At 46.6% G+C, this 24474-nt stretch overlaps 1 protein-coding gene across 11 annotated transcripts in view; it reads right to left on the bottom strand.

The window, feature by feature from the left end:
* The window catches only part of SNX29 (sorting nexin 29), a 453538-nt gene that overhangs the window by 251490 nt on the left and 177574 nt on the right, over positions 1-24474 (bottom strand). Inside the window, exons 16-18 of one of the 11 annotated variants that reach the window (XR_004967387.1) lie at positions 7735-7895; positions 7394-7572; positions 2467-2618 (exon numbers count right to left, since the gene is read on the bottom strand). The exons of 9 other annotated variants lie outside the window; for them this stretch is intronic. Coding sequence is in view for 1 of the 2 variants with exons in the window: in XM_036308074.1 (XP_036163967.1) it covers positions 20953-20996 (44 nt within the window). In the remaining variant the exon portion in view is untranslated. Of the gene's footprint in view, positions 1-2466; positions 2619-7393; positions 7573-7734; positions 7896-20894; positions 20997-24474 lie in introns of those variants that run through there. One more of the 11 variants, XM_036308074.1, reaches the window with a different exon arrangement.

The following is a 24474-nucleotide window of genomic DNA, read 5'->3' on the forward strand; positions in this document are numbered from 1 at the left end:
CTCCAATTAGTGAACAGTTAAAATAGCAACATTCAAAACTAGAAGAAAAAGGGGCGCATGTGCGTTCTTGGTCAAGAGCCTTAAATGGCCTAATGTTTCTCTGTGCAGGAGTGGGCCCCAGAGAAGTCATTAGAATCACAGACTAAAACACTGCATAGCAGGCGTAACAATAAAAACAACTGCAGTGCCAGCTATAACAAGTATGAAGGATTGTGAAACCCTTCATGCTGCTAATAAAAAATACTTAACATGTAAAACTGCTCTTGGCATAATCCCAAGTGGAATGAGAGAATAGAAAATGATATACACAGAATGATCCAAACTTATTTTTACACACATTCAAATGCAATGGGGAAAGACGAAAAATAGATACTTCAAAAGCATAACAGTGGCAATTTCTAATTGATAAGATTAAAGGTGATTTCCCTCCCTTTCCTTGTCCTAGTCCTTATTTTAAAGATTTTCCCTAATAAATGTATAGCCCTTTATAATCAGAAAACACATATACACAGAGAGAGAGACATGCGCACACACTTTTCAGTAGAAACAGCCTTGGTTTCATAAGTCAACATTTGGTGGACATCTCCTAGGTACTCAGCACTGATCTAGGTACTTTGGGGTACAAAAGCAAGTACTCAAGGAGTTTAGAGCCCAGTGAGCTAGATTCAGCCCAGAAAAGGTGCTGAATGATTCAAAAATCTACAAGCCAACCAAACGCTAAATGCTGAGGCAGACATAAGCTCCACCAGTTACTCACATGCCATCTCTAACACACCTACCGCACTTGGTGTAATTCTATGTAGTGACCACTCAACAACCATCAGCTGCTGCCGGCACTACCCATATAATCTCGGCGGTGCAGCCTGCTGGCGTCCCTCCCTCCTCCTTTTTCCATGCCAGAGCCATGTTTTATTCCAGAAGCCCATGCACGAAGCCCATGCCTCCCTTACATCCAAGTGGCACCACTAAATCCAGCCAGTAAGATGTAGACCAAGCATATCAAACTCGCCGGCTGCGAATTTGACATGCTTGATGTAGACTACAGTTGTGAGATGGGAATTCAAGAAAAGTCCTCAGCTGAAGGCCAGACAGCAGCCCTTTCCGTCTCTCCTGCTTTGTCCTGCAGTGATGCTTTCACATGAAGCCTTCGGAATATGTCCCTGAAGACTGCAACCCACTGCCCTCCTCCTCCAACCCAGCTTTTTGGTTCAACCAACAGGATTTAACTGTTGGAACAGTTAGTTGATGGGCATTTATTTTTTTAATGTATTTGTATTTATTTCAGAGAAATAGAAACATCAACGATGAGAGAGAATCATTGATTGGCTGCCTCCTGCATGCTCCACACTGGGAATCGAGCCCACAACCTGGGCATATGCCCTGACCAGGAATCGAACCGTGACCTCCTGGTTCATAGATTGTTGTCCAACCACTGACCCACACCAGCCAGGTAATGGACATTTAACTAACAAGATTTGTATCAAATTGATATGAAGAAACCAGAGATATAAAATCAAAACCTACAGTGGTGTTAGGAAAGAAATATGCAAAGCAGTTGAGGGCTCTCTGTGCAACGAGAGGCAGCATATACAAAAATAAAGAGGCCGGGTTTTACATCCACACATCCTCTCTCCAGGCAGCAATGAGTCCCACAGAAACAGAAAACTGTACTTTCCAATAGCCCCCAAAGTTTTATTTATTTCTGAATCCTTACTTGTTACGATTCGGTTCCCTGAGGTGTTCAGACACTGTCAAAAAGACCTATGATTATAAATCAGAATCTGCACTCCAAACACACACATACACACACATCAAATTTATAACCTGTTTTCATCCACCTTTTATTGTGTTTCAGTTTTCTATTCAAAAGGCTGATTAATTTTCCTTTCAATAAAAGAAGTGTGGAGTGCAAATATTTTTTACCCAGAGGCTTTTCCATTTCCTTCCTCTGCGTTATTTTGAGTCTTGCTACTGAATCAGAAAGCAAGAACCCTGGAGAATATTCCAACATTCAGCAGGAGAAATATATCAATATAGGAGAGTAACGGAAAAATGGAAAGGCAGAAATAGTGATTTCCATAATAAAACTCCTGCCAAACTCTGGAGGAGTGCACAGAGAAAATTTTACCTGCCATGCTCCCATCTGACAGGCCAACAATGTACCTCAGAACGTGAAAATGCACCATTGTGGATTCCTAGCCACATTCAAACTGAATCCTGCAGGCCGGGGGCAGGCTCCTACACAGCAAGGCCAGAACCTGAGGCCGCAGCCCGCTCAGTGCCAGCTGCTCCTGGTGGCATCTGCCAACTCAGGACCGTATCAGTGAAGCGGAATTTAACATTTTGTTTATAACTTCCCTGATCTTATTAAACACCAAAGACAACCAGAGAGAGAGAAAGAAAGAAACAGAGAGGGTTGCAGGTCAGCTTCCAATCACCTGCAAAGATCCTCTGCTGGTCCTGAGAATCAGTTCAACCATGTTTTCTTCACTAACTTCTTTAACAAAATTAATATGCAATATAGCAGTCCTGTTTACTGAAGTGTGAGACTGGCACGTCTGGTGGATTCAGTGTCGTACTGACCAACTTCATGGAACAAAGTCAGCTTTCCTTCATCTCTGGATAAAAATGGAACGTTAAAAGATAAGGACTGTCTCTAAATGTGAAAGCATCGTACTTTCTTATTTGAAAATTATTTCCATTAGCCTTCTGTGTCACAACTGTATGAACAATCTCATGGTTTGCAGGAAGAACATAACGAAGATTGGTGGTTGCCAGGGGCAGGGGGTGGGTGGGAGAAATGTGTGAAGGAGACCAAGAGGTTAAAAAAAAAATTAGACCAGAAAGTTTCTCCCACAACCTGTTCACAAAGGCAAGGCATACGCTTATGCACATATTCTTGTCACGTAGCCCCTGCATTATGCGTAATGGCATTTTCAAGTGTGTGAGAGGGAAAGATCTTTTACAGGACGTCCTATTCTCCTTGTGTCTCTAGGGAACTGGCACAGCGTGTGGAAAGGGACCGAGCCTTGGAGCCCAAACCAGTGAGTGGACTTGGCTCCTTATTTAACCAATTCGGGCCTCAATTTTCTCATCAGCCAGCTGTTCCACCTTTAAATGACTTGTTGTGAAGGAAAATAAATCCTTATTCTTAAAAGCCATGACTGTTACTTGCAGCCCAAATCATTTCCAGGTATCAGCGTAGTATTAATTCTTTCTCCCTTTGGATTTGTTTTTGCGTGTTTTTTTCCCCAACCTAATTCAAAGCTAAGTGTTTGGGGCACTCAAGGCCTATCCTCTGATCAATGATAAAAAAACAAACAAACAAAAAAACACACCTGACATTTGTCCACGTGCAGCTTTGTTTGATATAGCTTTGTTAAAGAAAAAAACCACAAGCCCAAAATGGCATGATGCCAAACCTAGATTTAATACCTGGACTACCTGGAATTTCAACCTCTCCCAGAAACACAGTCAAGCAGCCTGGAATTTGCTGGCTGGCCCTCTCCATCCCCTTAGAAAGAAGAGGCAATCTACAGAATAAAAACCCTGCCCCAAATCTTCCCACAAAGAAACGCTGTCAGAAGCTCACTTGGTTGGAGCTTTGTCCAGTGCGCTGAAGTACTGCAGGTTTGATTCCCAGTCAGGGCACATGCCTGAGTTGCAGGTTCCATTCCTGGTAGGGGTGCATATGGATGGAAGGCAACCGGTCCATGTTTCTCTCTCTCTCTCTCCCTTCCTCTCTCTCTAAAATCAATGAAAAATATATCTTTGGGTGAGGAAGGGGAGGGGAGAGGAGGGGCGAAGGGGAGAGGGGAGGATAGGGGAAGGGAGGGGAGGGGAGGCCAGGCCCCAAAATAATCCTTTCTTTTCTTTCACTAACAGCTCCCTTGCCCATCCTTCTTCCTATAAAATCTTTCCGTTTTGTACAAATCCTAGGAGTGCCTTCTAGTTGCTAGATAGGATGCTGCTCAATTCGTGAATCTTGTAATAAAGTTATTTAGATCTTCAAATTTATTTGGTTGAAGCATACTGGCATTTCCACTCATGTGGAACGGGCCCTCCCAGCATCTGGGCAAGGATTAGGGACCCATTAACAGAACAGGCCAGTGTCGGAAAAGGGGGTACATCACTACAGAAAGAGGGCTGGTTTAAATTATGCTATCTTGCCGCTGTGTTTACAAAGGAATCTTTTGGTATTGCAGAGGGCTGAGCAGATGGGTTACTAATGAAGAAAATGTGATCACTTATTTGAAAAATAAAAACTATTTTTTGCAACTGGTAAATCACTGCTTGACTTTTTGCCCAAAGAGGAAGCCAAAAACAATGTTTCTCAAGTTTAAGAACCAGTTCCTGAGTCTAAAGAACAGCTTCAAAGCCATCTTTTGGGGCACTTTGCAAACAAGTTTGGACAATGAAAGCTATCTAACTTTTAAAGTGTTTTGGTTTTTAATTTAGACATCTTAGAACAAGAGCCTGCAAACTGTCCTCCATTCCATAATTCATTCATGCATATGTCCAAATTATATTTATTGAACATCTACTATGTGCCAGGCACTGTGCTGGTTCTTTGGGTGTGCAGCCAATAGCACAAATAGGATTCCTGCCACCACGGAGTTTAGGCATTAGCAGAAAGACTGAAAATAAACCAAACAACAAATAATCACAAATTATGCGAAGTGCTCTGGGGAACGTAACTGGAATGCTGAGACAGAGAAGACAGGGGGCTTCTTGTGCAGGACAGCCAGAGAGGTTCTCTCCAGGGAAGTGAGGGGGCCCAAGGCCAGCCCTGAGGAAGGAGGAGCAGAAGCGAACGCCGCCCACCCCAGCATTGGGGGTCAGGGGGAAGTATTGTAAACACGGAAGATACAGGAAGGCTCAGAGGACTCACTGGAGACTCCCTGGGGTATCCACTGGGGTTGGTAATGTACACGATTATCGCTGGTTTTGCAATTAACTGGCTCTGGCTCTGACTGACCATGTGGCCTCAGGCAGTCAAACCTCTGTGCTCCTCAGCTTTACCTGCACAGTGGGGAGACCTAGGGAGGCCGTGATTTTGGTCTGTCCCATTCCTGAGGTGGCAAGAGCTGGGCCTGCTCCAGGAACTTTAAACAGGCCAGAGGGCAGAGAATAGCTGGCAAGGAGGCAAGGGAGGCACAAAACAGGTGGAAGGTGAGCAGGGCCAAGTCAAGCAGGCTCTTACAAGTCATGGGAAGGAATTCAGATTTTATTTTCATCGCAACAGCAAGCCACTGAAGAGTTTTAAGTGGGGAAATTTTGTAGAATCGTCCCTCGGTATCCACAAGGGACTGGTTCCAAGACCCCCTGTTAATACCAAAATCTGTGATGCTCAAGTCCCTTATATAAAATGGTGTAGTATTTCCATACACATCCTCCCTTATAGTTTAAATCCTGTCTAGATTACTAATACCTAATACAATGTAATTGCTATGTAAACAGTTGTTATATTGTATTATTTAGGGAATAATGACAAGAAAAAGAGAGTCTGCATGTTCCGCATAGAGCGGCCATGGTAGGCCTAACTGCTTAGTACATGTCAGCAACATAAGAGGTTTTTTTTTCAAATATTTTCTGGGGTTGGTTGAGTCTGGGAACAGATGGACGTACACAGCAGAAACTGTGGATATGGAAGGACAACTGTATTTTTAAAAGATGGCTCTGGTCCTGGCCAGGTGTTCAGTGGTTAGAGCCTCCGCCCACAGACCAAAAGCCACTGTGTTCCATTTCCAGTCAAGGGCAGGTACCTGGGCTGCAGGTTCGATCCCCGGCTCTGGTCAGGGCACATACGGAAGGAAACCAACGGATGTGTCTCTCTCACACCTCTCTCGCTCCCTCCCTTTCTCCTCCCTCCCTCTCCCCTCCTTTCCTTCCACTCTCTCTAAAAAAAAAAATCAATGGAAAAAATATTCTCAGGTGAGGATTAACAAAAATAAAAAATAATAATAAAATAAAAGATGGCTATGTTGTGGAGAATGGGGAAGAGCAGGGGCAAGAATGGAAGCAGGGAGACCGGGATGGTGCTGTGGTAAGAATCTTAGGCTGTGGTGGAGGTGCAGTAAAGTGGCTGAACTCGATCTCAAGTGTCTGCTCTAAGCAATTACTCAGGACACTGTTTGAGATGTACTATGAAGTGTGGACAGGCCTCACTGGAGGAAAGCATCCAGTTTGATTAGTGATGCCTGCCACAGCAACAGGAGAGGAACAGCAGCTGCATGTGTCAATCCCTGTCCTCCGTCTGTCTAGAGGAACTTCGAACAGTGCTTCTCTCACTATCATGTGTGCAACTCACCCGGAGACCTTTAGTTAAAGTGAAGAATCTGGAAGAGTGCGGCTGGCCTGAGAGTCTGCATTTCTGACACTTTCCCAGGGTTGAGGCCAATGCTCTGGTCTATAGACTTCACTGTGAACAGCGAGGATCTAGAGGACTTACTCTTTTCCCCCGCAAAGATTTGTACAGGATGAGCACCAGCTCCCGGGCTTGACACAGAAGGATACTCAACAAATGTTCATGAACTGTGCTGGGGTTGAGGGTGGGGTGGAGGGGTGCTGGTGACTTTCAGCACCAACTGCTACAAAAAGAACTCCAAAAATCCCAAGTGGCTGACCAAAAAAAGCATCACCCTAGAATATGACCAACATCACATGTATGCACTATACATCTATGGAGTTGCAACCTCATCCTGACTGAACTGAAGATCATTTAGGTGGGGATAAGGGGGTCAAAAAAAGGAGTGAGGAAAATGCAAAGGCTAGAAATCTGCTTAACAGAACTGGTTCTGACGATGATGACAGGGTTAAGCTCTGAGGAATGAAGGGAAATATGGTAAGGAAAGAGTTGCCCCTGCTAGATCCCCAGAGGAGTGGCACTGCGCCCCCTGCTGCCCACCCCTGCCCCCCCACCCCCCACCTCCCCGCTGTGCTGCATTATGACAGCAAATGCTGGCTCTTACAAAAGCCCCAAAGGGGAGTTTGTATCCTGTGTTTGTTCTCCACCACAGTCCTGATCCATAATCCCAACTAATATGAGCAGCAGCCAAATCCAAATTTCCCTCCCAAAGACAGATCCAATCAGCTGGGAATCAAGGATCGCAGCCAGACCCTGCTGCCTGCAGATGGAATCAGCTGGCCAGTGGGCTCCATGTTAAATAAATGTGCCTAAAGCCTGAGGGCTCAGTGCAAGGCACTCAGCATCCCTGGACACCAAGGTCCCCTTTCTAAAGTCAGCAGAGACCTGCAGTGCCATGCAGGCCCAGTCACCCCAAGAACTGCCTGCCTCCTAGAAGTCATAGGCTACAATTTCTTTTCACTCTCTCTCTCCCTCCCCCTTTTAAACTCACAGAATTACCAAAGCCTTAATTTTTAAAGAGCTTACCTTAACAGTGCACATTCATTTTCAGGGGGCCATTAAAAAATCATGAGAACACTCCTGTTGCCACGCGGTGATTCATGCTTCCCCAGCACACACCTCGCTTGTGGCCTCTGCTGGTTATAGCATCCCAGACTCCCAGACAATATTAATTCAATTTATTCTGCACCTTTGCGAGTGGCTGCCTATTAACATTAAACACATACAGCGCTTTTCAGGTCGCCAGAATGTTGAACATGACTGTTCTTTAGATAATGTGAGAGCTAAAAGATTAATCATCACCAGGATTAATTATTAGGAATGAGTGGGACAGCAAAGAAGTCATTTGTATGCGAGGGATTCCATACCTTGGTGAATCTGCCTCTTGCTAGAATGCCAAGGGATGAGAGCTGGATGCCAGCTGGATTCCAAGTGTGAAACACTGAACTCAATTGCTTCATCCGTCTAATGGGTTAGTTAAAAGACAGGGGACCGCTTCATTAACTCTGGTGCTTTACTGTAGAGTAAACTGCAATGAGGGTGCCAAAGTCAATGCTTTTTTTAATAGATCGAGGACGGCTGGCTGAGTTTAGAACTAAGCAAAAGATGACTTCTTTGCTGAGATCTGGTCAGATCCCTATGTCAGCTTCCCAGATATTCAAAAACTCAGAAAGCAACCTTTAACCTTCCATGCTCCCTCTGCCCCCATCCTGCACCTGGGCTGACCCAGACGCCTACTGCAAAGTTTACGCGCATGCAGAGCCAAGTAAGCAGACATCGTTACCGCGGGAAGGACAATCTGAACCAAAAATCAAGCTCACAGGAAGGGCAGGTACATGTTTTAAGAGGCAGTCTAACACCAACAAATATCTGCAACGCATTGGCAAACTACACCCTGTGAGTGGAATCTTCTTTTATTGTAATAACCGTACATTTTAGGAAGAAGAGATGGTGGTGGTGATGGTGGTGGTGGTGGTAGTGAAGGAAGAGGAGGGAGCAGAGGAAGAGGAAGAAATAAAGATGAGGAGACAGACAATCTTCAAGGCCTGAAATACTATCACACTTCCACAGAAAATGTTTGCCAACCTCTGGCTCTAAGATATAATAAAAGGTCATTTTATTTCTTGTCATTTGAAGGCATAATGAGGTTTGTGCACATTTTGGAAGAAAGCCAAACACCAAGAGGGCTGCCCACATACAAAGAGAGGAGGACACCAAGCCATCGCATGCTACAGTGACACACGAGACAAAGAGTGGTGGGTCCACACCAAATTGGGGCATTGAAGTAGGTGGTGCCCAGAATCCTAGATGGGAAAGAGGGCAAAGTCAAAACAGTAGCAGGGAAAGGAGAGACGTCTGCACAAATAAGTGCAAGCTTGACTGAGAGCCTCGCAGGTGGAGAGCAGGCCCTTCTCCCAGCGCCGCGGCTACCAGTCAGTGGACACTGACCAGCAGCCTCACCTCCCTAACACGCTGTGGGATCTTGGGCGAGTGGCCAGCTCTGTTAATGTTTCCTCATTGGCAGAGGGAGCTCATAGGAGCACTGGCGTGAGGACTGAATGAGTAAGTGGACAGTTCTGCACATAGTGCCTGGCACAGTGTGAGCACCCCATGAACGTTAGCTGTTCTATCACGCTGCCCACCGAACATTCTGCTATGTGGCTCAGCTCAGACAGAGAGATGGGGGAGTCCGCTCCACTGGCTTTGCTTGCAAGTTCTGTGGTCAGTGATGGCACCCTGTTAACCAACCCCTCTCTCTCAGGGTTTCTTAGAGCCCCCAAGGAAGGATGGGACCCCCAGAGTGAACGGTAGAAATGAGGCATCACTAACAGAGGCCCTGGAGAGGCAGGCAGGGCCGGCCAAGTGGGGCCCTGGACACCATGGCTTTATAACAGGTGCTGCTCAAGTCTTCTCACCCCGTGTTTCCCCACAATGTTGCTGAGATTAATCCTAGCAAGTTTGGCCTCTGTTAGCCGTCAACATCCCTCGCATCCATCCTTTGGACATGAACGCGATGAGGCCCTGATTTCCAACGCCCAATCACCCAGACACTGGCCCTGCCACTGGGCCACAGCTTGCTGCCCTCCCATCTCCTCTCCCCACCAGCCTTCTCTGTTAGTGATGAGCTTGCCATTCTCAGAACTATTAAAAATTACTACAGCATCCCTGACAGAAAATGCTGAGTGGAATGGAGGAGGAGAGAAAAAAAAGTCCCCTTGATGAGAGTCATATATGGGCAGGAGCTACAAACAATTCGGGGCGCTAAAATTAATTCGCTCCCTTGCCAACTTGCCAATGAAGAGAGGGTGAGCATCGAGGCAGACTGTAATAAAAACGTAGTGTGTACAGCACATATTTATTCATTTTTAGAAAATCTTCAATGCTGCTACCCTCCTTTTCCCATAAAATCTGACCATCCTACTCAGCTTCTATTCTTATCCCTTGCTCATTTGCGTAATTTTAACACTGCAGAATATAGCTAGCCTAAGAATGTTTTTTATAATTACACCCATCACAGGAACTGTCAGTATCTAATGAAGGATAATTTCAGCTATTATAAGAAGCTTAAAAGATCATTTTCATGAATAATTCGTAATATGAATCATTAAATTCAAACAATGTCAGAAATTTCAGAAAAAAAAGAAAAGAAAAATATTTTAGGTATGGACAGTACCCATCCCTCTAAAGGCAGAGTGGAGCTTCTGACGTGCAAGAAACAACACAACACAGGGGAAGATCTTTTGTGAGGGGACGGAACATGCAGATCAGTTCATGTCACTTCCCACTTTACGTTTTTCACCAGGTCCCCCAGGCCTAAGGATAAACCCATGCCTCCTAGCAAGTCACATGGAGTGCTCCTTGATCTGACCCCTGCCTGTCTCTCCGGCTCATCTCTCCCCTCTTCCTTGCTCTGACAAAGTAAACCTGTCTGAAAAGTAAAACAAACCTACGCTAGAAGCAGAACCAAGAGGGAGAGAGACATGTCGTCCTGATAAATTGTGTGCACACCTGGATCAAGCCATACCTGCACTGCACCCTGTGCTTCTTAGTTCTATTGTTTTCCAAAGGGAGAAAGGCTCTATTACTGAATAAGGCTTCAGACTGCAACAGATCTTGAGGGAATCACATGTCTCATGGCTGCCTAGGCCAAAGCTCACAGAGCACTAAGCAGTGGACACGGTGGGAGTTCAGGCCAGGCAGGGGATAGTGTGTGCGTGTGCATGTGTGTGTGTGTTTAAAAAAAGAAGAAGAAGAAGGATCTCTTACCCTTTGAGACAGTATGGAAGGACCTAGAGCAGCAGTTCTCAACCTGTGGGTCGCGACCCCTTTGGGGGTCGAACGACCCTTTCACAGGGGTCACCTAAGATCATCGGAAAACACATATATAATTACATACTGTTTTTGTGATTAATCACTATGCTTTAATTATGTTCAATTTGTAACCATGAAATTGGGGGTCACCACAACATGAGGAACTGTATTAAAGGGTCGCGGCATTAGGAAGGTTGAGAACCACTGACCTAGAGAGTATTATGTTAAGGAAAATAAGCCCGTCAGCTAAAGGTAAGTATCACATGATCTCACTCATTCATATGTGGAATCTAATGAACAAAATAAACTGATGAACAAAATAGAACCAGAGACACAGAAGCATGGAAAAGACTGACAAATCTCAGAAGGAAGGTAGTGGTTGGCGGGGGCGAAATTAACCGAGCAACTTCTATGTCTATATGCATAGCCCATGGACACAGACAATAGTGTGGTGAAGGCCCGGGGGGTCGGGGGAACAAGGGCAGGGTGAAGGGGATCAGTGGAGAGGGGGGACATCTGTAATTTTTCAACAATAAAGATAAATTAAAAAAAAAACAAAACTTTACAGCTAGAAAATGGTACAAAGTAAAAAGAGTAATAAGTCATGGAAAACCAAGAAAAATTTTATTCTCCTCTGGGAGACCAAATGACATATAAAGAATAGCTTAAAGCTTAAGCATGTACGCCTGGGATCCACTGTTAATTGAGCCAGGAATTAGTTACTGTTCACGTGGATCTTACACATGCATTGGCGGAGTTCACGCTATCTGGTTGCTGCCCACACCTTACACAACGACTAGCTGAGTCCATGCCATCAAGTTACTGCCCACACCTTACACACGGATTGGCGGAGTTCACGCCATCAAGCTACTGCCCACACCTTACACACGGATTGGCGGAGTTCACGTCCTCTGGTTACTGTCCACACCTTACACACAGATTGGCGGAGTTCACGCCATCTGGTTACTGCCCACACCTTACACACGGATTGGCGGAGTTCACGCCCTCTGGTTACTGTCCACACCTTACACACGGATTGGCGGAGTTCACGCCATCAAGCTACTGCCCACATCTTACACACGGATTGGCGGAGTTCACGCCATCTGGTTACTGTCCACACCTTACACACGGATTGGCGGAGTTCACGCCATCTGGTTACTGTCCACACCTTACACACGGATTGGCGGAGTTCACGCCATCAAGCTACTGCCCACACATTACACGTGGACTGGCTGAGTCCATGCCATCCTAAAACAACATGACAGAGAAGCAGAGATGTAGATGTGGGGCTGACTCTAGTTTAATCAAATGCTCTGGGCACTGACCAGTAGCTGAGCAACAGGACACAGGCCCATGTTCAATCCAATCCTTCATGCTGCAAGGCCACCCCAGATTCACAGGGAAAATTAAGCTTGGGAACACAAAAAACTGACTACCTTACTTCTTAAAAATAAAAGAGAAGGATGACTGTATCACCCAAACAGGGGGAGAACTTCAACGCGTTGAGTCGACACCACTGTTCACATTTTACTTCTCCCCATTTCTCCAGTGAAACTGGTCCCATTACCGCCATCGCTAGCAAAGCCGGCACCATCATCTCCCACTTGTTCATCAAAGGCAGAGTAGCTGCTAATTCAGACGTGTGGCAGAAACAGCTAATGTCCCCTAGTAGCCATTCTTTCTTCCTTAACAAGAAAAATGCCAGATTTTGGCTGGGCATGTGGTGGTCTGGGTGGAAAACCAAGATTATGCTCCCCAGAATCCCCTGCAACTAGATGTGGCTACATAAAAGTGTCACAATCAAACTGCAGAAGAAAAGATTAGTGAACTTGAAGACTTAGCGATAGAAACTATCCAAGATGAAACATACAAAGAGGGAGAAAAGAAAAAAGCTGGGTAACCTGTCCAAGGTCACACTTATGGCAAAGGGCAGAGCCAGGACTTTCTGGGCCAAACCACAGTCTACACCTTCACGTTCTAACACTTCCCCATACAGGCTGCCTTCGTGAATGCTGACCCGTTCCCCTCTGGAAAAGCGGTGAGGAAGGAGGCAAGACAGCAATAGCCACCTTACATCCCATCAAACCCGCTTTCTGTCATCTTGGCACGTGTTGCCAGCAAGCACTTGACATGATTTACATTCACGTTGTACCACTGCCTGATTTTCTTACTAAAAACCTTAACAATTTTTTGTCATTTTTTTTTTATGCCATCAGCTTTCTTCTTAGCTCATGAAGTCTATGTGTCAAGTAAGCAGTAGGGGTCTCCAAGCCCTTCAGGCTGGGGGTGTTTATCCCAAGAGTGTTCACAGAGCAAAGAGCTATACTGATCTGGGGGAATATAGTGCTAAGTTCTAATAATGCTGGAGGGTGTGTAAATGATTTTTATTTTCTCTTTTTCTGCTTGTCTCTATCTTTTTTAATTCTCTAGAATGACTATGGTTTCATTTTTTAACAAGGAAAGTAAACACAAATTGTTTTCCAACAATAAAGTTGCTGAGAAATAATTTGAAGGCAGACTGCTTTTGGCCCCTGGGTGTATGTTTGGTTATTGTCAGTTCCAAGCCTTCATTTACTCAGAAGGAAGCCGAGACCGCAGGAGAAGGCCTCAATGCTGTGCAGGCACCACTCCTGGTTGCCCAGCAATGAGACCCCTGCACTCTGCTAAGGGCATTACAATGAGACAAACCAGATGCAAATGAAGGCAAGAGTAATCAAAGGCAGATTTGAGCTTGGCCAATCTGGCTCCACCTGGAGGAAGGAGGGCCTTCTTTTGGAGGGATTGGGTCCTGGAATGATGAGGTTATGAGGAAAGAGTAGGGAGAAATGGGAAGGTAAGCGGGAAGCTGTCAAGGTGAGAAGTGTGAGGTATAGCACGTACCTATAATGCTCCGCGCACCCCCCCCCCCCCCCCCCCGCGCCCCGCCACCACCACCAGGTCAAGGGCACCCTGCAGCACATTGCATGGCTCAAGTCCACATCCTCACCTGTTCTGTTCACTGATTCCAGGAGCACAGGTTCCAGTCCCTACCCTGTCACGGAGTCTGTGAGCTCCATGTCAGGGGTCCTCAAACTTTTTAAACAGGGGGCCAGTTCACTGTCCCTCAGACCGTTGGAGGGCCGGACTATAGTTTTAAAAAAAACTATGAACAAATTCCTATGCACACTGCACATATCTTATTTTGAAGTAAAAAAACAAATGTTTTCGGCGGGCCACATGTGGCCCGCGGGCCGTAGTTTGAGGACCCCTGGGTAGATACTGTGTGTCATTCACCTCTGCCTCAGGGCATCCACCATCCAGGCCACCACTCACCGGCTGTGTGCCTTGGGCAATGGCAGCCACAGTAACCTGACACTCACACAGTGGATGGCAGGGACTGCAATCCAGACAGTTTGGCCTCACTACACACTCGCACTAACCTTTCTAAGCTCCAATTTCCCTACCTGTAAAGTAAGGATGATGACAATACCGACCTCACAGAAAGGTTGTCTATTAAAAGAAGTTAGCACAAGGCCTGGCATATTATCCATATTATCAATTATTATTATTATAAAGTACTCAACAAATTCATTTGTTCATTGACTCATTCATCTGCTGATCTGCTACCAGCTGCTAGGTATCAGTTTCAGAAGCTGGGTGCACAACAGTATCAAAACCAGGTCAGTCCCTACTCTCATGGAGTTTACATCCTGATCAATACTGATCAAATATGTCATTACAGGGGAAACAAACATTTTATATACAAAAGAAGCAGCAACACTATAGATCTGGAAGTGACACCTAGGGAATGATGGTGGGAGCCACAGGGAGCTTCTTGGGGCAGTGACGACTCGAACAGGAGTGTGATGAGCAGTCAGAGATTCCAGACAGAGTGAGCAGAAGGCAGAGGGGGAGAAGGCATTGTATTTCTACGGAAAGTGAGGCCTTAACCCCGTGAAATAACCCCAGGCGAAGAGACAGGCTTTCTCTCTCTATAGGATGTCTACTTTTCTGTTCAATCCAAGAAAACAATTTAGACAAGTCACCGCCAGCCGAGGTAACCAGCATCATCACCCACTTGAGCAAAGCAAAACGACCCGCCACCTTATGAAAGCTGTAATTAGAAACTTAAAACAGAGCGGTTTCAGAACCAAAGTGGCATTTAACACAGCGGCCACCTGTCAGCTCCCAGGAAGGAGGGAAGCTGAACACCAAACAGGACGCTGACTGACAAACGCACGACAGTCAGCACAAAGCGAGACGGCTCTAAAGTGAGGATGACGACAATAAATACGTGTCTGGCCCAGGCCCCAAGGAGGATGGGAAGCGCCCAGGTGCTCCTGTTCTGTTTCTGGGCCTTTGTTTCCTACCGAACAATAAAAAGGAAATGAACAGAAATCATGACTTGACAGCTGGCATTTCCAGACTATGGCTGTGCAGTGATTTAGGAGAGGAAAGCATGCTGCAGGGGACAGAACCGGGTGGAGCGAATAGAACATTACCCCTTGTCGGGGTCTCCAGAGAGAGAGGGTGACTTCTAGGGCCACGGAGTGGATCCTCTCACAACTATGACCCTGGACCTTTGATGAAGCTGTGCCCAGTAGTGATGGCATTAAAGGGTGACTGGGGGGTCCCTCCCATAAAATTTCCACCAACCTCACCTTCCCCAAAGCCACCTGGGGCAGAGTCTGCTGCCCACCTATCCAACAGCCAATTCCTTCTGTGCCAATTAAGCAACAACATTTCCCAGCATCCTTGCTAATTGAGAGCCCCAAGAGCTATAGAAGTCATTAGGGGACAGGGGGTGGAGGTCCTGAAAAGCTCCTTAAAAGTAAGCTCATTATCCTTAAAGCATTAAAGCCTTATAGAATCCACCTGTGAAATGCACTCCCTGCCCTTTCCCCTTCCCCTTCTACCTCCCTGAAATACAGACGGGTGGATGAACACCAGCCACTACTAGGTACCATGAGGGAATCAGGAGGATAACAAGCCATGTGCTAAGGATGCTAGAGCAAAAAGGAAAAGCAGCCTGAGTTCCCAGCGATGATACAATCACACTAGCCCTGGACTAAAGTACTTACTTCTGGGCTGGCGTTAGAGAAGAGAAACACCTTGTTTCTGCTGTTTGGGTTTTCTTTTTAATGCAGCCAAACCTAGTCCACCTGATACACAAGCCCAAATAAACATACACATTCAATAAAAACAAAGGGCATGCTATGAGAGGCAGTCTCAAGACAAGGTCCCCAAAACCCCTTTCTTTTTTTTTCTTTTTTTTTCAATTAAATCTTTATTGTTCAGATTATTACATTAGTTACTCTTTTTTCCCACCATAACTCCCCTCCACCCAGTTCCCACCCCACCCTCCGCCCTCACTCCCCACCCACTGTCCTCATCCATAGGTGCAAGATTATTGTCCAATCTCTTCCCTCACCCTCACACCCCTTCCCCCCCAAGAATAGTCAGTCCATTCCCTTTCTATGTCCCTGACTTTACCTTTTTCTTCTTCCTCCTCTTCTTAAAGGATACCTTTCAGCATTTCATATAATATTGGTTTGGTGGTGATGAACTCCTTTAGCTTTTTCTTATCTGTGAAGCTCTTTATCTGGCCTTCACTTCTGAATGATAGCTTTGCTGGATAAAGTAGTCTTGGTTGTAGGTTCTTGCTATTCATCACTTTGAATATTTCTTGCCACTCCCTTCTGGCCTGCATAGTTTCTGTTGAGAAATCAGCTGACAGTTGTATGGGTACTCCCTTGTAGGTAACTGATTTTCTTTCTCTTGCTGCTTTTAGGATTCTCTCTTTGTCTTTTGCTCTTGGCATTTTAATTATGATGTGTCTTGGTGTGGTCCTCTTTGGATTCCTTTTGTTTGGGGTTCTCTGCGCTTCCTGGACTTGGAAGTCTATTTCTTTCACCAGGTAGGGGAAGTTTTCTGTCATTATTTCTTCAAATAGGTTTTCAATATCTTGCTCTCTCTCTTCTTCTGGCACCCCTATAATTCGGATGTTGGTGTGCTTGAAGCTGTCCCAGAGGCTCCTTACACTATCTTCATATTTTTGGATTCTTTTTTCATTTTGCTTTTCCGGTTGGGTGTTTTTTGCTTCTTCGTATTTCAAATCATTGACTTGATTCTTGTGATCCTCTGGTCTGCTGTTGGGAGTCTGTATAATATTCTTTATTTCAGTCAGTGTATGCTTAATTTCTAGTTGGTTCTTTATCACAACATCGAGGGTCTCATTAGATTTCTTGAGGATCTCACTACATTTATCGGCGGTCTCACCAGTCTTTTCGAGGGCCTTATTAAATTTATCGGCGGCTTCTAGACAGTTCTTTAAAGACCTTAAAAGTGTGGTTTTGAACTCTATATCCAGCAGTTTGCTTTCCTCCAATTCTGTCGTTTGTGTCCTGTTTCTTTGTCTCGGCATTTTTTATGCTTCGCTGTGTCGATAGAGTGCCTTTCTGTGCTAAGTGTCTCAATTACCTGAGGTGGACACTCTTGGTGCACCCCCTTGTGGGCTTTGTGCACAGTCTTGTTGTAGTTAAGCCTTGATTGTTGTAGTTATCACTGTGAGGAATTGACCTCCAGGCCAATTGGCTGTGAGAATCAGCTGTGTCTGCAGTGGGAGAACTTCTGTGCTGGAGACACCCCTCTGGGGCTAGACTTGATTTGATGGGGCTTTGGTGCTCACTGAGTCTGCCCCCTGAGTGTGTCTTTTCTGGTTCCACAGAGCTGCAAACTGGATGGTCCCACTCTGACATCTGGGCTTCCTAGCTCCTGGATCTCTAGGGATGTGCTAATCTAGCCTTTGCCTGAGGCTATCCAGCAAAAGTCTCCCTGCAGGGCTTGGGCTGGGTGGGTCCCACGGGATCAACAGGGCGGGGTTAGCAATTATGGCTGCTCTCAGTCTTGCCCTCAGAGGCTCTGCTTCTCAGTGTCCCAGTAATCGCTGCAAGCCCCACAGAGAGAAAGCTGCCCTAGGGTTCTGAGCGATGGCAGACAGTCCCGCTTCTCCCGTATGAGTCTGGGTCCCTAGAGACTCGCCCGGAGCTGGAGCTCAGAGCCTGAGACTCCCTCCCGATTGAAAACGACAACTGCGCCCTCAGCCGCCAGCCTGCTCCGCATGCACTCCGCACCTTAGTATTTTATTTCAGCACTGCACCTCCTCTGAGTCTCGGTATGTTTTTCTTTTTCCTCCTAGTTGTAGAACTTCCACTCAGCCAGCCTTCCTGTGGTTCCGGATGATGTCCGTTCCGTCTTTTAGTTGTATTTTTGAAGTGGTTGTTCGAGGCAGCAAACTCCGGTGTTTACCTATGCCGCCATCTTGGTTTCTCCTGAATTGGCCCCAAAATCCCTTTCTAACAAGACAACCAAACCTCTCGTATATAAAACTGCTGGAGCTACCGCTGTTTCCTTTGTCATCTGGCTGCATGGTCACCTGCATTTTTGCTCCCAACATCCTCTCTTCTCGTGTCAGAACCCATCCTGTTTCTGGGGGCATGCCCCTCTCCCATTTTCAGTCCAGTGTGTCTGCATGGGCTGCTCCCACCTCACCCCCTGCCAGGAAGAAGCCATGTGAGCCTGGCTTACACCTCCACGCCCACTTCCAATTCCAGGATTAGCTAAAGTAAGCCATGCCACCCAAGCTGGCCCAATCAGAGTTAATCTGGAAACATCTGTGGGTGCAATGAATAAGGACACCCTCAACTGCACTTAAAACTTTTAATACTTTTTATTGATCTGAAAGAAATATGGAAAATTATCTATTAAATCTGGTGGTGAGCACATTGTACATGTTGAGTACATTATTCCCTGGACTTTTCCAGTAAATTCTAATGTTTTAAAAATACAGAGCATGGGTTACTGTCCCCAGAGTGCCTTCCTGAGCGCTAGTAAGAGCCAGGAACTGAGGCCACCTGTTCAGATAGTTATTAAAAGATCAGGAAACTAGCTAATCACACAAATATTGTTTCACCAGGATAATGGGCTGCACGTTTCAAAGAGGTTTACTATATAATTATCACCATAATTATTCACTCACTTTCAGAAATTGATGTACAGGTGTTCTGTTAATGTGCCTTAACCTTCCATGGCCTGGGACGCCCTTCAAAATGCACCTCCAATCCAAAATAACGTTTGCCTGGTACGTTACATGTCATCCCTTTGAAACGTCAAATAATTCTATCAAGTCACCATTATTATGGCTACTCCTCAAAGGAAACTATTGGAGCTCGGACATAAAAACTTATTCCAGAGTTGGGAGCTAGAACAAGCAGAGCTGAGAGTCCACCAGCTCCCCCACTGGAAAACCTGGGCCAGCCTTTGCCTCCATGCTCTACTGCCCCTTCCTCAGGCTCCTTCCCGTGTTTACTGTGGAAGGAGGAGCCTTCATAGAAGAAGAAAAATATGTCATCTGCAAGCCTTACCTACACACGCCAATGCGACTGGGAAGTGTGTCCCCAAGTCTGAAGTCCAGTTCCAAGTCCCTCACACTCTGACCCAGTCCCCGCCCCCGTGTGGCTGCTGGCACACGATTAGATTTCAGTTGCCCAGAGAGAAGAGGGGAGTGGAGTGGATTTTTCCTGAGACCAGGTCAAGGAGCAGATGCTAGGCAGTCAAGCCACCTGGCCAGGCAGAGTCCGCCCACCCAGGCAGGCATCCCTTGGGTAGCCGTCACACACCACCTCTGAGGTACTATACAGATCGGTGGGTGATTGTCGCTTGACTTCTTCCTAGGCTAAGCGGATGACTGCAATGTTTAATTTCATGGGTCAATATGGATGGGCATTTCTAAATATTTGGAAGCCAGATATTTGGTCAATCAGTAGTCTAGATGTCACTATGAAGGTATTTTTTAGATATGACTAACATTTAAACCAGTACACTTGGAGTAAAGCAAACTACCCTCCATAATGTGGTTGGGCCTCATTCTACTCTGCAGATTTTGAAGCTTCCAGCCTCCACAATAGCTTGAGCCAATTCCTTCAAGTCAATCAACTCTAGATAGATAGATAGATGACAGATAGAGAGATAGAGAGATAGATAGATGTGTATGTATGCATATATACATGTGTGTATATACATGTATGTCTGTGTATATGTATGTGTGTATGAATTGGGGTGTTACAAGGGGAAATAGAAACACCTTTCAGAAAAGGGAGAAGGACAACATGGTCTCTTCATCCCAATTAATGACTGACTAGAAAATCGGTTATTTTTGACAGACATACCTTTGCCACATCCTTAGACACTCTTTCTACTGCAGACTCTTACAAGCTACTGGGCATTCCTTCTGAGACTCTAAGAGCACAAACCCAAAAATAGAAGTACTGGGTGGGTATGAGGTTCCTTTCTAAGGAACCGCACAAATGGCTTAGAAGATGGAAACCACGTGCATCGAAGTGAGTGCCCAGAACAGCAGCATGAACCATGCTCCCTGCCATGGCATTAGCATTCTTGCTGCGGCAGCAGCCCAGCCAGACACAGCCCTTCCCAGACCCCTTTGCATCTAGGTGGGGCCATATGACCAGTCCTCACCAATGCATCATGAGCAGAGTGTGTGGGTCACTTCTGGAAGAAAGGGGAGTAACAATAATTATCATCCTCTTCCTTCTACGTAGTATGTAACATCACTTCTCCAAACGTTGTTCCTTCTCAGAGAATGCTGTTCCCATCTACGTTAACTTGCTATCACTCTGAAATCATGCCTCAGAGGATTTGGATAGAATCTGGCAACAGGTGTTGATTAAACACCAACTGTACTTGGACAACACACACTAAAACAAGTTTTAAATTGCAGATCATCTTCTCTGTGTGGTCAGACTACATACACAAGACAGAACAGCAAACTCCCTCATGAGAGCAAACAGTGGAATGCTAGACCTTGGCTACTACTCATCATTAGTAACAGGAGTTTAGGAAACTGAAAGGGCAAGGGTGATTAGATTTAAGTGACAGGAGAAGAGCTGGCTCTCACAATAAATGCAACATCTGGGCTGGTGAGGATAAGGGGAGTGGCATTTCCAGAAGAGGAAATCGGATGAGCAGAGGATCAGAAAGTGGTCAGGTGGGGGCACATCGGAGACAAGCGTGATTGTGATGAGGAGCGAGAGGGAGAGGGTGCTGGACAGAGATGAAAAGGCCACGTTTCAGCGGAAGGTGAAGAGGTGAGATGTATTAACACTCACGTTGGATCCCAGAGAGGGCAGGGTGGGTGGGCACAGTGGACGCACTGCATTAGCTCAAGCAGTGATGGTGAACAGCTTCCACTGCACTCCCTGCCCCCAACCCGGTCCTCTTCATTGGTGGGACCTATTTAGACAGGCAAGTGCTGAGACCAAATCTGAATTTAAGAAAAAAAAAGTCACCTTGATTGAATTGAGACGGCTACTGCTGGTAGAGAATCAGAGAGTGCTAGCACATTTGCAACATATTGGCTGACCCTGAAGGCCATTAATTCAAAAATGACATCCTCCAAGGCTGTGGTTCCAAGGGGCCAAGCACTGGGATATTTAAAACTCCCCCAGATGACTCGATGTGGAGCCAAGATTAAGAACTAGGGCTCTACATGGGAGAGAGGGTAGAATGGCTTATAAGGAAACCAGTGGGAAGAGCAGCTCCCTTCTGCCCGGTTGCTGAGAAGGTTAAACCAGAGCTGCTGGCAGCCTCTTGCCAGCATGAGATCACCTGCCTGAGAATGGAGCCAACACACAGCCGGGCACAGACCTGGGCATCAGTGCAAGGAGCCCCATGTGTGCGTGTGTGCACCTCTTCCTGCTCTGCACTCGTGACACAGCGACGAGCCTGCAATCAGCACAGTGGGTGCATGCACACCATGGGAATCAGCAAGCACTCTTTCCTCCCCAGAGGGCTGGGCATTAAACCTTTACCAGCACTAGCAGCCAATACATGAGGGGGAGGGGGAAGGGAAGAGGAGGGGGAGGGCGAGGGCGAGGGCAAGGGCGAGGGCTAACGAACTAAGAAATGCAGGAGAAATACAATCCTGATATTGTTTGAACACCTGGATCAAGCCGTCCCTGCAGATGGGAACTCCTAACTTCTGTTTTGTTTAAGCTGAGTTAAAGTGAATCTTATGACTCTTGTCACCAAAGAATAGTGAAACCGTGGGAGAATCAAGTCATGTGCTAAGTGTAGCCGCAAGGATCCGAAGAATCTGGTTGGAGGCACAGCAGAAAGCAGTAGTTAGAGGGGCACGGCACACCACTGGGTGGCACTGCTGAGATCTCATAGCTGCCATGGACCTTCAGTCACCTGGCCAGGTCCTACAACAGCTGCTCTTAGGTTTCCACTCCTCATGTTATAAATATTAATGGAGTGCCAAGGGGTCAAGCATTGCTCAAGGTGCTTTGAACACAGCAGGGAACACAGACGAGGCCCCTGCTCTTATGGACTGTCCAGTGCAGGGTGGGACAGACAGCAAAGAAGGAAGGGAATCCACAACCAGGAGCCTTTGAGGTGCTGACAAGTGCTGTGATGACGATAAAGGAAGTGATGGAATAAAGAATGAAGGAGAAGGCACAGGGTGAGCCAGGGGGGTTAGAGGAGGTGGCATCTGAAAGAGACCTGCTGGCCTAGGCAGGCTCAGCCACGCAGAGACAGGGAGGAGCAGTCCAGCAGAGGGACAGTCGCTGCAAAGGCCCTGAGGGAAGACTCAGCCTGAAGGCCAGTATGGCTGGGGTGAGACAGCAAGGGGAGGGTGGAGGGAGATGGGGCCAGAGCATGGGGAAGCCCCAGATCACACCAAGCCTGAGGCCACCACCAAAGAGTGCGCACGGGGTTCTAAGCAGCAGTGTGATGGGATGGGATTCATCATTCCATGAGGCTGGTGTTTAGCCCTCTAGAGCCAGACACAAACACGCAGTCATGAGCTAGCTTTCCTTACGACTCAAGAAGCTGGCCTCAAACAAAGATGTCCTTGCCTTTGTGCCCACTGGGGGCAAGAACATGAGGCTGATCAAGAAGAGACAGCCCAAGGCCTACATAATTGAGGCTGAAACAATGTCCCCCTAGAACCTTCTCACCCATGACCAACCATCTCCTTGACTGTCGAGCCCTCTTTTCTGGAGCCCAGGGAACCAAGACCCCGAAGTGAGAGGATGAAGTACATGCAGTGTGGAACGGGGTCAGAGAGCAAGCCATATGCATGCAGAGATGCAACACGTGAGCGAGGTTTATGACTTCGTGTTTTATTACCACTTTTGTTTCTTAGAGCAAACTTTTAAAGAATTGCTCCCTAGCCTCCCTCATCCATCAAGTTCCTCCCAATAAATCTCCTGATTACTCTGATCGCCACTCACAACAGACCATTTCATCTCCCCCTGTCCCTGAGCCTACAGCAGATTAATTAAAGGGGACGCCAACAAGAGCTTGCAGCCTTAAATCCATCACTACGGACGGGCCTGTGGTGGCCGAGACAGATGACAGTGGAGTGAACCTAGTAAGAGGGAGGGTGAGAGGAAGAGCCTCACACACAGCAGCAGACACTGCGTATCTGGAAAGGCAAACTCCAGAGAAACAACTCCCTCCCCGAGGACAGGATGGACGCCGTATCCAGTAAGGGGCTAACCGATGGCCAGGACCGTATGAGCTTTCAAAACTCAAGTCAAGCTGGAAAAGAGGGGCGGGGATTGGTGCAGTTGTTATAATCAACAAGAAGTTCAGAGTTGGCCTATCACATCAGGTACGGCTGAATTCAAGGGCTCAAAGGGCCTGACCAGACTCGGTTCCTCTCTGCCTCTCAGCTCAGCTCCTCTCTCTATGTGATGGCCTCATCCCCAGCCTCCCAGGCCCAACAGAGAGGAAGAACCCTTTCTGTGGCCTCCCGGCGCCTGAGACCCAGCGAGAGCACCAGCTAAGTCAAGTGCAGGGCAGAGGGTGGAGCCCCACCTCTGTCACTGGACTGACACTGAGTGAGGATGCTGGTCATATGAAAACCGGAGCAAGTGGGGCGGGCACTACAGAGGACACAGACGTCCACTACAACAAGAGCTAGCAAAGGCACATTTGCAGAATGCCTTTAAGAACTGTTCTTTCATGATGGAAAGAGTTAACTAGTTCCAGTGCCCATAAAATCAGGATGCTGTTAAAATGCATCAACTCTACCCAACTGAGAATCTCAGCAATCAGGTAGGAGGTGGGAAGTGAGGCTGAGGGCATTACTGTGGTGGAGGTCTCCTCACAGGCACATGGCCCCAGGATGGAGGCCCTTCACCAAGAGCTGTGATGACTGCGGCTACTGAGGGGCCTCCTGAGGACGGTCCTAGGGCAGCAGAGCTGGGGCAGGAGTGTGGTTCAGTGAGTGGACGCCTCCTCCGTTGCATCTGACCATCTGAAGAAAGGCTGTGTCAGCCAAGTAATCAATTTTCTGTCTACTTGTATTTCTGATTAATATTAATAATGGCTAACATTTACTCAGTACTTACTCTATGGTAGGCATTACGCTGTCTACGTGGATTGCCTCATGAGGTAGGCATTATCAACAAGTCCTACTTTACAGATGAGAAACGGAGGTGAAGAGAGATTAAGAAACTTAACCAGAGCTGGGCTGGAAGCTGGTCAGCCTAAGTCCAGAGCTTGAATCTCCGCTGCGTTGGCGTTCTGCTGCTTTCACCCCTAGCCTATGCGACTTAATCATGCTGCAAGGTTCACTACCTTTTAAGTGGTGTCCCAAGACTCTAGACTTAAAATTCCCTAAGTACACAAATTGATATGACTGTTGTTAATAATCTAGCAAGTTAAGTCTTACAATATTAGTTTAACAAGAATACACAGCAGGGTTTTCCATCTAATTAATTTTTCAG

Source organism: Myotis myotis, unplaced genomic scaffold (assembly GCF_014108235.1).
Source record: "Myotis myotis isolate mMyoMyo1 unplaced genomic scaffold, mMyoMyo1.p scaffold_m19_p_5, whole genome shotgun sequence".
In the NCBI taxonomy this organism is placed as follows: domain Eukaryota; kingdom Metazoa; phylum Chordata; class Mammalia; order Chiroptera; family Vespertilionidae; genus Myotis; species Myotis myotis.